This window comes from Aegilops tauschii, chromosome 2 (genome assembly GCF_002575655.3).
Source record: "Aegilops tauschii subsp. strangulata cultivar AL8/78 chromosome 2, Aet v6.0, whole genome shotgun sequence".
In the NCBI taxonomy this organism is placed as follows: Eukaryota; Viridiplantae; Streptophyta; class Magnoliopsida; order Poales; family Poaceae; genus Aegilops; species Aegilops tauschii.
Genome location: NC_053036.3, coordinates 14,530,319 through 14,545,137, shown reverse-complemented (window position 1 = coordinate 14,545,137; position 14,819 = coordinate 14,530,319). Strand labels below are relative to the sequence as shown.

Sequence of the window (14,819 nt, the reverse complement as noted above, 5' to 3'; positions counted from 1 at the left end):
CAGCCCATATCATGTTCATGTGCCATAGCCGGCAAAATCAAATAAATAAATCTATCAAGGCTAGGGTGCTAGACCCATACCATCGCTCCCTCGTCTGATCGGATTAATTTGATATGAGTTTATTATTATCTGGGTTGAACATGTTTTAATGTTTTTGATAGTTGAAGAAGCCACGTTTGCACGGCACCGGCTTTTACATCATCTGTTACAGCAGGAAAATTTCCGGCGCCCATTTTCGGCACCAAAATTTACATCATCTGGTTCTGATATTGGAAAATGCTCTAAAATTTACGAACACCATAAACTGGATCTGCGCCACTCATCACACATCCAACGGCCCACGACGCCGCATCCTAGCACGATCCCATCTCGAGCTCTACCACCAGATCGGATACAAGCCGCTCACCGCGCCCGCGAAATGCCCAGCTCCGCCTCCCAAGGTTGACCGGCCTTCTCCCCCCTCTCCCCTCGTCCCGTCCGTCGCCGGCCGGGGAGCGCCGGCGCCGCGCCATGCGGCCCTGCTCCCGCGTGCTCGTCGCGAGGCACCTCCTCCGCGGCTCCCGCTTCCAGCTCCCCGCGGCGCTCCGGCGGCCCGGCGGGACCGACGGTCCGCCCGCGCCGACGCCGCCTCACCTCGGGGGCTTCGGACCAGGCTGCAGGGTCTCTCCGGGGACGGGGGGACGCGCCCCCTTGGGCCCCCTCTACTGCCTGCTCCCGGGCTCGGCCTTCCCGCCGCGGCGGTGCGCGTGGCCTCTCCGCGACCTGGTAACCTCCTGCGGTCCTCCTCATCCCAATTTTTTTTCATCAACGCTGAGATGCGCAGATATTAGGTTCATAGATAACTATACAGTATCAATGTTTTACTGAAACAAGTGAGAATTTCCCAGTAAATCAGTAAGTAGCCGAGAATGTGTCAATGACCCACTGAGATGCATAGGTAACAGATTCATGGATACATAAGCATCAATGTTTTACTGAACCAAGTGATAATTTCCTGGTCAAACAGGAGTGGGCAACAGTAGGGCTAGTAATAATGAATCACAAGTGCTGGAGTTAGCGGGAGCTGTTGATTGGGCTTCAGTTTCTTGTCTAGTGGTTGCCAAGGGATGAATTTAGAAACTTCAGTCTGGCTGCATACAAAGTTTTCTCTGTTGAGAACCTGAGACAATCTGCAACCTGCACTCAACTTTCCACTGTGTTTCTGTGTGAAAATCAGTCTCTGGCCTAATCTGTCAAAGCACAAAATGAAGGACAAGTGTGGAGCACATGGTAGTATTGCATTTCTCTCTCTGCTTGTTCTGATTCTATGAACTGTAAGTGCACTTACCCTGCCCTTTTTTTAGCTCCAACTGAAAATATGGTTACTCAAGTATGGCTTTGTGGTTGCTTCATGACATCAATGGTTAACAAAACGATAGAAAGAAGTTGATTCATCTGTTCTGTTTCTTTTCTTCATAGAAGGTACTATTTCTTTGCCAAATTATGGTTTTGTGATTCTTACTTGTTTTTTAGAGAGGGAATGCATTCTCCACTTCTGCCAGTGCTGTGACAGCTGGGAAACCGGCTGATGACAACGAGCATAAAGATGCCCCGAAGAAGGACATCGATGATCAGATAGCAGATATTCAGATCCTTCATAACCTTTGGAAGTACTTGAGGCTGAACAATAGCCGCGATTTCAACATCAGGATTGTGTTGTCCTTGGGTCTCTTAGTCGGCGCAAAGGTACATGTTACTCGTGGAAATTGTTCCCTTTACAAATATTCTTCGAGCTAAAATAATGCAATCCACTTTTGTTAGCAAATGCTTTTGTTTTCTGTTGTAGTCATTAAGTACTAGCGATCTGCGATGTATTAGCAACCCCATTTGGGCTAACACTTTTCTGTAGAGTCTACCATTGACAATCATGCTGTAGGCTCAAAATTGATAATCTCCTTACCCCACTTCGTTGGAATGCAGTGCATTTGTATTACTCATAGTGTACTGATATTCTTGGCTTTTATACAAATGATCCTTTTGACCTATTCTGATGCAATGTGGTAAAATCAGATGCATCCTATTTGTTGGATGCTTATTTCTTTGTAAAACAAAATAGGTAATTTCTTCTTCTTTAATTGCTCAACAAGGTCTCAGATAGAAATAGTCAACTATCATCATTCTTAAATCAAAGAAAAGAATATTTCCCTTGCAGTTATGATATATGCCATGATGGACTTAAAACATGGAAGCTGTTACATGAAGTTTTTTTTTTTTTTGAAACTGTCATCGCGTGGAAGGGCTCCCCATCTGAATTGATCTAATTTCACAAAAGAGAATTGATCCAGGGTTACATGAAGCTTTCAACCTTATCACCTAACCTTTTCTATTTACAATGAACACCAGGTCATAAATGTTCAAGTGCCTTTCTTGTTTAAGCTTGCTATCGATTGGCTTGCAGCACTTGGCGGCGCTGAAGCCTCACTGGCAGGATTTACAGATGCTAATGCAACCCTGTTGGCTCTCTTTGCAAGCCCAGCAGCAGTTCTGATTGGATATGGTATTGCACGGTCAGGAGTATCAGCTTGTACAGGTAAATTTTGTTACAGAACTTGCTTATCAATGTTTACTTATGCCTGAAAAGCCGCCGAAAGAAACTCAGTATTTTTTAGGTTCTCTCTTTCTGCTCTCCTGTCATAACATATACAACTATGTTTTATGCATTATGGCAAATATTGATGGTAAATTTTCTGTTTCCAGAACTGCGGAATGCTTTATTTTCGAAAGTTACCTGGAGAGCCATCCGTTCACTCTCCAGGATGGTAAATTTTGAACCTTTTCATTTCCATGGTATTACTTTTTAGTGAAGTTGTTTGATTACTGTAGCTTTCCAGAATTTCAGATATTTCACACAGTATGGATATATCTTGAATGAAGTATATCTTATTTTCTTGCTATACATTTTCTCGTATATGTCCTTATATTCATGAAGATGATAAAAGGTTACTATGAGTGGTATCTGTACATTCTTTTGCTCGAACCCGCACCTAAGTGCATGTCATTTTCATTAGCAGAAAAATGTCCAAATGGCGCAAGGTCTATCTAGCAATAAAAAAAAACTGAAAGCAAGCAAAAGAACGCTAAAGGCCTAACTGACACTAGAAAAGCTAGAAAAAGGAAAAGAATCATTTGAAGATCTTGCACTTCGCTGGAGCCCAACTATTTTTATCTGTACTTCTGTGAGGATCAAGTGTCATCTGTACATTTGTATCCATTTTCAGTTTTCGATGGACCTGTAGTCCTGCGCAGCTATTTTGATGTTTATCTGTAGACACTTTAAGTATTACTTTAGTTTATTAACTTTTCGTATTGCAGGTGTTTTCTCACTTGCATGAGCTTGATCTTCGTTATCATCTAAGGTATCTGTGAATGCTCTGATTCATGCCATCATGTGTGCTTCAATGTTATCCTTAATTCATTGATTGTCCACACCATATTCCGTGCGTTCAGTAAGGTGCCTCCCTGCTAGCTATTAATCGGCCCTAGGTCTAACTGCTGCTTGTGTAAATCATTGTGGAAACACGTTATAAGAATTCAATACTCGCAGTTATTATGTAGTTGCTGAGTTTTGATGTTTACGAGCCGGGGATTATTTGAATTTTTATGTTCCTTCGCCTGTTTATGTTTTTCAGCCGGCAAACTGGAGCTCTAAATCGCATAATTGACAGAGGGAGCAACGCAATAAATTTCATTCTTACGGTGACAGTGTTCAATATTGTTCCCACAATACTAGAGGTACTCATAATTACTTCTCCAACGGTTACCATCCATCAGTTGTGCATATTGCCTGTGATATTGATGTTGCTTTTGGTAATTGGTGCCACTTATTCTCGGAGCGTTTGCTTGAGCTTTGTCTGCATTGTGTTTTGTTTCGTATTTACAGATTGGTATGGTGTCAAGTATACTTGCCTACAAGTTCGGCTCCACTTTTGCTTGGATTACTTCAGTTTCAGTTGCTACTTATATTGTTTTCACTTTGGCTTTGACACAGGTGCGAACGCTGTACTCTGTCATCACAGCTGTAGTCTTAGGATATTCTTGGTTACATAAATGCTCAATCTAATATATCTAATGATCACTTTTGTATCATGTCTTACTCTTATTCCTCTCATCGCTTTCTGTTTCATTATTGCAGTGGCGGACCAAGTTCAGGACAGCCATGAATAAAGCTGATAATGCTTCTGGTGCGGTGGCAGTTGACTCCCTTCTGAATTACGAGGTCATCCCATGGTTATCCCATCCATTAATCTGGTGTCTGGTCCATTTCTTTAATCATCGATATCTTAATTCAAGCATGTTCGTACCAATCTTTGCTCTCTGATATTCTACAGACTGTCAAATACTTCAACAATGAGCAATTTGAAGTTCAGAAGTATGACAAATATTTAAAGAGTGAGTACGTGTGTCCATTCATTCTCGGGAGAGATGTTATTATATAGTGGAAATGCACAACTATTCACCTATTTGACCAACTGGCATTATATATATATATTCACCTTTCTTACAAAACTAAGGACATGAAAAATTACAGTTTGATACATATGAAATTTCTGATTTCTATGTTTCACATCTGTATATGTTGAAAACTGGTATTTAAAAAGAAAAACTACAACAACAGCAACAACAACAACAAAGCCTTTAGTCCCAAACAAGTTGGGGTAGGCTAGAGGTGAAACCCATAAGATCTCGGGACCAACTCATGGCTCTGGCACATGGATAGCAAGCTTCCACGCACCCCTGTCCATAGCTAGTTCTTTGTTGATACTCCAATCCTTCAGGTCTCTCTTAAAAAGAAAAACTAAATGAGATTAATACTTAAGAAAGTGTTAATAGAACATTAAGTTATGCTGCAACGTTAGGTGATTCTTAACTTGCAATTAACATTGCATACACCATAATTTAACTTTGTTTGATATTTTTGATCTATTGACTAGTGTTTTTTTCTTTACAATGTGCTCAGGATACGAGGATTCTGCACTGAAAGCCCAAAGTAGCCTTGCCTACTTGAACTTTGGGCAAAATGTTATATTTAGTGTGTCATTATCCACAGCAATGGTTTTGAGCTCATATGGTGTAATGAGTGGTGCTCTGACTGTCGGTGATTTGGTAATTCTTTATGTCAACCATTTGTCTTTTATATCTTCTATAGTTTCATTTCTGAGATCGCTTTGACATATTGAGGTAGCAACCCATGCACACCAAAGTGGAAAGATATGTAACTGCGGTAAGGTAATGTTTTCCCAATATTACCTCAGAGTTAGAAGTGAAAAAGTGTAACTGGAAAATAAAATTCTTTTAAAATGACTTGACGTGAAGCTTCAGTTCTTTCCGGTTCTCTGCCTTTCTTAGCCTTGCAGCTGCCTTTGATTGATGTATTGAAATCTTGCCATACAGGTAATGGTTAATGGACTTCTATTCCAGCTCTCAGTGCCTCTGAACTTCCTTGGTAGTGTTTATCGAGAATCTAGACAAAGCCTTATTGACATGAAGTCCATGTTTCAATTGCTTGAGGTAAAAGCTTTGTAGTCATAGATTCGTATTGCATAATGCCTAATGGCATGCAGTTTTAATTTATCTTTAAAACCATGGTCTCAAAGACCTTATTCATTGCGTCTTTTTAGGAAAAACCTGGAATAAAGGATGAGCTTCATGCACAACCTTTGCAGTTCAAGGGAGGATGCATTGAATTCGAGAATGTCCATTTCGGGTAAGTTTTGTCTCTGTTAGCTTGTTAAGTGCCGCTAAGTGCTTATGCTATTTCCAAACAAGAATACTTCATGAGTAGCAAGTTTCAAAGCATCTCAACACTAAGGAGCTGATTTTCTTTTAACCATTGAGTCAATACAATGGTACTGTTTTTTTCGAGTATACCTTGGTTTCCTTTGGGAAAACGTGGAAGGACTCTCAAATCATCCCTGTAGAGTGATTTTCTCTTTGAAGGACATGCCTGGCGCAGTGGTGAAGTACTCCCCACTTGTGCCAAGAGGTCCTGTGTTTGACGCAGCCTCTCTGCATTGCACTGTGCAGGGGTAATAAGGCTTGCCTCGTATAATCCTTCCCCAGACCCCACCTGGTGCAGGAGCTTCTAGTACTGGGTCTCTCCTTTTAGAGCGAGTTTGACTGTGCCTCCGGGCTCTGCGTCAACTTCGCCAAGAGCTCCGCCACCCTCCTCCACGGCGCCCTACGAGGCTGCACTTGTTGTCCAGGTCCTGGAGTGTCCAATAGTTGAGTTCCCCCTCACGTATCTGGGAATTACCCTCATGGTGAGGCGCCCCACTGCCGCGAAGCTGCAGCCGCTTGTGGACACGGTGCGAAGAAATCTCCTGTCATGGAAAGCGGGGCTCATGAACAAGGCTGAACTCCTCGCGACTGTCAAATCCGTCCTCTGTGCAATCCCCATGCGCCAGCTGCTGGTCTTTGCACCATCCAAAAAAATCATCAAGCAGCTCGAGAAGATTGAGAGGGGGGTTCCTGTGGGCTGGGCGCGAGACTGCCAATGGCGGCAAGTGCCATGTTAATTGGCGCCGAACTTGCCGTCGAATCGAGCTGGGAGACCTTGGCATCCCTGACCTAGAGCACACTGGGCTGGACCTCCGCCTGCGACGGCTCTGGTTCAGCCACACAGATAGCAACCGGGCATGGAGCAACTTAGATCTGCAGTTCTCTGCTGAGGAGCTTGCTCTGTTCTTCACCTCCACCTCTATGGCCGTGGGTGATGGCCGTACCACCTTATTTTGGGAGGACCGGTGGAGCGGCTGGCGCTCAGTCAGCGAGATCGCACCGCAGCTTTACGCCTGCATCTCGAAGCGCCGCTGGAAACTGCAAACCGTTTTTGTCGGGCTACAGGCCAACGCTTGGGCTCACGATATCCATGGCATGCTGGGCATTCACGAGATCGGACAGTACATCCAGCTCTGGCACGCCGTTGAGCACACCACCCTGACCACTGAACCTGATCGCCTCCTATGGAAGTGGACTTCGAGCGGATCTTACTCTGCGAAATCCTGCTATCAGGCCACCTTCCAGGGTTCGATCCACAGCAGCTCCTGGAAGTTCATTTGGAAGAACTGGGCGCCCCTTCGTGTGCGCATCTTCCACTGGCTCTCTGATCAGGATCGGTGTTGGACCGCCGACCGCCTCGCACGCCACCTGCTGCGAGAGCACCACACCTCATACCTCCTCTGCTGCCAGAGCCCCGAGAAGATGCACCGCTGCTCTGCTGTCCGTTTTCCAGACAGGTTTGGCATGAGATGCTTGCCTGGCTCCGCATGTCTTGCACACCGCCGGACTATGATGCTTCCCTTCTGGACTGGTGGCACACTGCGCGAAGCCCATGCGCGAAGGCCTCGCTTCCATTGCCTTGCTCACCCCATGGATGATCTGGAAACACCGTAACGACTGTGTCTTCAAGGGCGCCAAACCTTCAGTCAGCAACCTTGTTGTGAAGATAAAGGGCGAGGCAGCGCTCTGGGCCAGAGTTGGTGCTTTCGGGCTTCGTGACACTCTGCCCCAGACCTGGGATGTATATTAATTTTTCCTACATTTCTCACTCCCTGTACCTCTTAGGAGCATTGTAACTTGAACTCTGCCTTATCAATGAAAAGAAACGCAAAAGTCACTTTTGCATTTTCATGATTTTTTTCTCTTTCCTGAAACTTCTTTTAGCAGTGAATTTATTAGTAAAATTTAGGTCAAGTAACTTCTGTGAGTCGTGGCCTGTCAAGGAAAGGAAGCTTTGCTGGGGCACGGTAAAGAGACAGATAAGCACGGAGGAGGTAGGAGGTGCATTGAAACAGGTGGAGCAGACACCACTGCATCAATGAAGCAGTGGTTCTGTTCGTTAGCTTCTTTTGGGCAGGACCTGTGAACAATGCAAAGTGCTCGATTGGGTAGATTAGGTTGGGCATGGACTCTTGGTGGCTGCGTCTTCTGGTGACCTGCGCATTTTGGTGGTCTTTTGTTAGGCTTAGTGTGCTGGCTTGCTGGGTGGATAAGCTGGAGTGAGTTATAAATCTTCATGGGCTTGTGTGAGCTTTTGTTTTATCTGTTAATTCAGTTTTTACAAAGCAACAATTGAATTCACCAAACTAAATTCGGTTTCTTGCAAACAATAGCCAAATAGTAAACCACCACCACCACCAACAACAACAGCAACAAAGCCTTTAGTCCCAAACAAGTTGGGGTAGGCTAGAGGTGAAACCCATAAGATCTCGCAACCAACTCATGGTTCTGGCACATGGATAGCAAGCTTTCACGCACTCCTGTTCATGGCTAGTCCTTCAGATCCCTCTTTACGGACTCCTCCCATGTCAAGTTCGGTCTACCCCGACCTCTCTTGACATTATCGGCACACTTTAGCCGTCCGCTATGCACTGGCACTTCTGGAGGCCTGCACTGAATATGCCGAAAACATCTCAGTCGATAAAGGACAAGCTTCTCTTCAATCGGCGCTACCCCAACTCTATCTCGTATATCATTATTCCGGACTCGGTCCTTCCTTGTGTGGCCACACATCCATCTCAACATGCGCATCTCCGCCACACCTAACTGTTGAACATGTCGCCTTTTAGTCGGCTAACACTCAGCTCCATACAACACTGCGGGTCGAACCACCGTCCTATAGAACTTGTCTTTTAGCTTTTGTGGCACTCTTGTCACAGAGAATGCCAGAAGCTTGGTGCCACTTCATCCATCCGGCTTTGATTCAATGATTCACATCTTCATCGATATCCCCATCCTTCTGCAGCATAGACCCCAAATATCTAAAGGTGACCTTCCGAGGCACCACCTGCCCATCAAGGCTAACCTCCTCCTCTTCGTGCCTAGTAGTACTGAAACTGCACCTCATGTACTCGGTTTTAGTTCTACTAAGTCTAAAGCCTTTGGATAATTTGGTTAATTAGGTTTGAGTTTGGTTTTTGATGTCCACCGCTACTAATTGAAATTAATCTATGCAGCTTCAACTTCTCTCGGTTAACAAAATTTCAAAAAAGAAAGCTTATTCCTCCTTTGTATCTCACATGCCTCCTTGAATTATTCGGTCATACAACACTTATATTTCGTAAGAATAAAATCAATCTTGGATTAGGGAAGGAGATATTCGCGACTACTAGCAGTTCCATTATGGGGCATCGGTTACTAAGGATTTACACATACAAAACTAGGATCTAAAATATTTTTTGCATCCTTTAATTAGCTAAATTTTGAGAAATAGTTATGGTACATATTAAATTTGTTAAGCTTCATGCACTAACCAATGCAACCAAAAGTCCGAACTGATGGAAAGGGCTAGGCAATCCACATATACACTTCAACACCCCCTCTCACGTGTGAAGCAGGAAGTCAACACGTGAATAGACTCAAGAGGCCTATACATGAACATAGAGGGGGCTGCAACAACTTTTGGATAAATTACGAAAGCCAGGACTTGAACTCAAGACCTTAAACTCTGATACCATGTTAAGCTTCATGCAGTAGCCAACACAACCAAAAGTCTGAACTGGTGGAAAGGGCTAGGCAATCCACATATACACTTCAACAAAGTGTACCCTAACTAACAAGCATTAATTCAAGACGTTTTATTAAGACAAGCAAGGCTTTAAACACAATATGTAAATATGACACATGATGTAGTATAGGCTGTAATTAGAACAATCTTATTCTGTGCCATATTTATTTAATGGGTAGCTCAGAGATTTGATTTCTTCCAGGTATGCCCCAGAAAGGACGATTCTTAATGGGGCCACTTTCACTGTACCAGCAGGAAAAAGTGTGGCAATTGTTGGAACTAGTGGCAGCGGTAAAGCTAATCTTATTTACTAACTAATGTTAATGTCAATGGCTCAATGCTATCAGCTATCTTATGTTTGTGTTACCAAAAATATAACATTCAATTCATGGGCTTCATTGACTCACGGGTTTTGTGGTGCCAAGTAGAATTGTTGGATATCATAATAATATAGACCACTTATGAAAAATAGAGATCAGTGCGCGAATGTATGGAGGGTTTCTTGGAATTAGAAGCTCATCTTGAAGTGCCCTTATACACCTCTATGCAATTATAAAAGAGTTGACAACCCACTGTTAGTTGCTTGCTACTATCAACATAATTTTTGTGTCGAGTTAATTGGATCATCTGTTTCTGCCGTGCTTCTCTAGGCGTGCAATGTGATGATATATCTCAGTTGTGGTTAGCAAGAGCTTTGATTTATTTTAGATCTCTAAATACACTAACTAGAAATCTTAGTAGGGAACCCATCAGCAATGTCTTATAATGTAAGATCTTCATATATATTTGGCCAATCCATGATTTTTGTAACAAGCTGTGTTGTCATGGCTAATGGGAAAAAAAGTAATGAAGGACACCAAATTTTCCTGTAATGGATATACTAACTTTTTATCCAAATATATTTATAGCCTATAGGGCTTATTTCATATGATTACTTTGTATATCTTTGCTTCTGCATTTTATATGAGTCCAAATTTTGTCTACTGGATTTACAGCACATAGTGTTTAATCTTTGCTTTAACGTGAACCATAATAGAATTGTTACTTCTGGGTGAGTGACTGTTAATTAACTAATCCTTTCTTCTACAGGAAAGTCAACCATACTTAAACTTCTCTTTAGATTTTTTGATTCAACTTCAGGATCTGTAAGAACGCACGCATCAATCTCCCTTTTGATTTCCTGCTCATGAATTGATGCCCCTGAAGGCTTCTCAAGTTTGTTATGTACTTTAAAGTTTCCGTTCTTGTGATATCCTTTTTCTCTCTTCCTGGCAGATACGAATAGACGGGCAAGATATCCGGGGAGTCACACTGGACAGTCTTCGGAAGTCGCTTGGTGTTGTGCCACAGGATACGGTTAGCCCCTTGATACTATATTCTCTGTCAATGCTTAGTTTTCATATTTTGTTGTCCTCTTACTGAATCTACTAAATTGTGCTGTAGTATCGTAATGCATTCCTATATGATTTACTTTCGAGAAGGGGAAACTGTACCTATTAAGTTATTCTTTAGAAAACCAACTTACCATGTACAACCATCCTACAAAAAAGTAGTTTCCGCAGCACATCAGCTTCCCCACGACATCTGCTTCTGTTGAAGCCACAACCCACAGATAGGGCCTAAGAACTTGTGCTAGCTATCATTGTTGTACATTTCTCATTATTTATTCGGAACCCAAATATGAATCTTTTTTTATTGAAATACAAACTGAAGTATCACTACATATAGGACAAGGAATCTGTTAACACATGAAGAGGGCCAATAGACAATTGAGAACTGGGCCGTAGTTCAGTGGAAAGGACTTGTGTATCCCTGCCTACCAGGGTTCAACTCCTGTGAAGAGCAAATTCTGGTTATCTCATGGTCATTCGGACCTAAATTAAAATTCTGCGGGGCTCATCCCTTGTTGGACTAGTTTAAAAGTTCCACTAGATATCCATGGGGCTCATCCCTTTTTGGGCTAGTTTAAAAGTTCTAATAGACAATTGAAAAGATACTTTCTTCAGCGTCATAAAATCTTGGGAGTAGATTGAATGTGTTCTTTCTGCAGGGATCTGGTCAGTTTATTTTGCCTCCAAGCTTACACCATGAATATCATTACAGGTACTTTTCAATGACACAATTAAGCATAATATACAATATGGGCGGTTATCAGCAAATGATGAAGAGGTAAAATGTTCTTGCAATCCATATGGCAGTTATAGCATGCTCAAATGTTTTTTGTGGAGAAGCTAATGTATTTTCCAATTTTCTATACAGGTTTACGATGCTGCTCGACGTGCCTCTATCCATGATACAATTATGAATTTTCCTGACAAGTATGACACGGTTGTGGGAGAGCGTGGATTGAAGGTAAGACGCGGCGTCATTTTGTGCAACATCAGGAAATATCATAGCCTTCTGTTCTATAGACAACAGCTGAGCATATCTCAAGAACTGTGGTTTGGCTATTTTTGCAGTTAAGTGGTGGTGAGAAACAACGAGTCTCAATTGCTCGTGTATTCTTGAAGGAGCCTTCCATTCTGTGAGTTTCTCATATATTTTCTGTCGAATTACGCACCTAAGCGCACATCATTTAGTATTAGAAGAAAACGTCAATGTGGCATCCAACTTACAGCCAAAAAGTAGAAGAAAAAAACAGAATGAAAGAAGCAAATGATCTGTACAGCTAAACTACTTCTCAAGAACCATCTGGTGGGCAAGCATGTTGTGGCAGCCTCCTCAGCGCCTTTGCACCTGCAATCATCCAGAGTCATGTATGCACCTCTGGTTGTGCTGTCAAAGAAGTCATTTCGAAGCTGACAGATGCGCCACATCATTAGGGAGATTAGGGAATATAATCTCTTAACTTATTAGCCCTGGCGTGCTCTGCAGCATGGTCCAGCCGAGGCAGCAGCTCATCGCCGGGCTCAGACCATATGAATTGTAGAGAGAACTCTCTCAGCACCTTGTGCCAGACCTTCCGTGTGAAGTAGTCAGTGAGGATGTGCAACATGGTCTTGGCTGTCTGGTGGCAGAGGGCAGGCCGGCGGGTGTTGTAGTCCTCTCTCCAGTCTGTCCAGCATCCTACACCCATTCACCGTCACTAACCACATGAACACCTTGCACTTGAGGGGGCCCCAGCCCTCTTAGATACACGCCACATAGGAGACTCGGACGTACTTATCAACACAGTGAAAGCACAGTCCATTCGCACACCTAAAATCTCGCAACTGATGCCCGTGAGTGAAATTGTCACCAGCTGAACGCTTCTGCCACTTGGAAGATGCAGGAGGGACAGTGCTGGGTGAAGAAGCAGGCACACTGGACTTGGCCGCTGGCAGCACTCAGGGGCGGGCGGTGCATGTCGAGCTCATCCTCCTGAATGTGAGCTAAGGTGACTGCGCTAGTGACACTGGAGGGAGCTTGCAAATGAACAGAAGCGACGGTACCAAAGAACTTGACAGCCACGCTCAATCCGGTACAGGAGGACCGGAGCTGATCGCGCCACCTCCAATTGCTTCAAGCACGCCTCATTGACGCTCTCCTGGGTCGACACTAATTGCTTGCTGAGGTTGGCCACATTCATGGGGTTCAGTCGCGAGTAATTGCTCCAACTTCGTATGAATCTGGTCAGAACTTGCTTGCATGGCGCTCAAGATGTGCTGTGTTGCTGCCAAAGGCTTTGAAGGCGCTGTCGCAGCTCAACTCCAAATCAGTCCAACCCGGCTAAGGATTTTGTGCTGCTCAACAGAAATCGAGTTGCACCTTTCGTGGTGGATGTTACGGGTCGATCACAAGATATGATGAGCGCAGATGGAGCAGATCTCGGCTCTTATACCTCTTTGTGAGGCCTCGAGAAGGAATCCTCACAACTAGGGCGCTGTGGCTGTGTTAGGTGGATCGAAAGAAAAGGGGATGAGGATACAAGAGTATGAGATGAGAGCTTCAGATTTTCATTCTATCTCAGATGCTTATCAAACAATTTTGCCTCTGTTTAAAAAAAAGCATTAGTTAGGCCTGCTAAATGGTTTTGATGTTTGAACTGATTTCAGATACTCATCAAACAATTTATTGTGTGCAAATAATGGGCTTGCGAGTTCCCCTCACTGAATTAACTTTCTAACCTCATTTGTACCAGGTTATGTGATGAAGCTACAAGCGCACTGGATAGCACTACTGAATCATCGATTTTGAATTCTCTAATGTCTTTATCCGTCGATCGAACCTCGGTATTTATTGCTCATCGACTCACAACTGCAATGCTATGTGATGAGGTATTCACATTTCTGCACATACATAGACAGTACAGCATACATATCTGACGAGGTAGTCACTTCCATAATTCCCATGTAAGTAATCTTTCAACTGATTTTCAGATCATCGTCTTGGAGAATGGAACAGTAGTGGAACAAGGGCCACATGATCTTCTTCTGTCGAAGCACGGGCGTTATGCCGAACTTTGGTCCCAGCAGAATACCACTGAAGGCAGTTGATGCTTCTGCTTTTGGTACATAAGTTTGATACACCCAATACGTTTTCCCTTTGCATGGGAAAACAATACATAGCCATATTTCAACTGAAGCAGGTTTTTATTTATCTGCCTTGTAAATGCACTTCTTGAGATTTCAGATACAGGGGGAAGTTCTCCATTTTAGAGAGCCGAGAGGCTAAATTTTCCTGTACAGATATCTAACAATACCGGCGTATGTCCATATGTCGATGTAATAATCCTTTTACTACATGGAATAAGTAAATAATCCGTTTGCAGCTTAATGTAGTAACATACTAACATTCAATTATTTCGAGTTACATACGTACCTGTCTGATCTACTGTGTGCCTCATCTTAGTTTTTTACTGTCACATTTTGTGTCATCCTGACTGCCTGCGTGTCTCTCGGGCCAGACATCAGGGACTGAAGAAAGTGATGTTGATCGAATGATCTGCACCGTCCCACAAGCGTCGTCCTTCGTCAATCGCCGGTATGGCAATAGGTAAATGCAAGCAATCTATGCATCCCTGTTTTCCTAAATGATTTGATGTTGTGTCTTAAGCTGCATGAATATTGGTGCTGTGTGCAGCCAGCCACCAGATATCTCTCAACACTGAAACCACACCACACAATAGTCTGAACACTGAATCACCTGTTGATCTTCAGGTTGTGTGCATTGCATTCATAGTGCATGGACATAAACAGAAGAATTAGTATATAATCTTGTCCGCTTTCTCTAGATTCCACCAATACATATATTTGTTGGCTTTTCTAGCCAAGAAATCCATATAGACTACCATATT

At 43.3% G+C, this 14,819-nt stretch overlaps 1 protein-coding gene across 1 annotated transcript; it reads left to right on the top strand.

Moving 5' to 3' along the window:
* Positions 1-368: 368 nt before the first annotated feature.
* LOC109751456 (ABC transporter B family member 25, mitochondrial) lies at positions 369-14,299 on the top strand. Its single transcript, XM_020310339.4, has 20 exons — positions 369-765; positions 1,513-1,725; positions 2,383-2,569; positions 2,737-2,798; positions 3,352-3,395; positions 3,669-3,771; positions 3,920-4,027; positions 4,172-4,255; positions 4,368-4,428; positions 4,997-5,142; positions 5,431-5,547; positions 5,658-5,743; positions 9,747-9,835; positions 10,634-10,689; positions 10,820-10,900; positions 11,648-11,713; positions 11,804-11,896; positions 12,004-12,068; positions 13,665-13,800; positions 13,903-14,299. Exons 1-20 carry the CDS (start codon positions 511-513, stop codon positions 14,017-14,019), a joined length of 2,169 nt encoding a protein of 722 aa, XP_020165928.1. The 5' UTR covers positions 369-510; the 3' UTR covers positions 14,020-14,299.
* The last annotated feature ends 520 nt before the right edge of the window (positions 14,300-14,819 follow it).

Bases quoted from the DNA above. Each gene is read 5' to 3' on its own strand.
- LOC109751456 (XM_020310339.4), top strand. From the start codon at position 511: ATGCGGCCCTGCTCCCGCGTGCTCGTCGCGAGGCACCTCCTCCGCGGC. The intron at 4,028-4,171 runs GTGCGAACGCTG...TCATTATTGCAG, and splicing joins TCACTTTGGCTTTGACACAG to TGGCGGACCAAGTTCAGGAC. The intron at 4,256-4,367 runs GTCATCCCATGG...GATATTCTACAG, and splicing joins ACTCCCTTCTGAATTACGAG to ACTGTCAAATACTTCAACAA.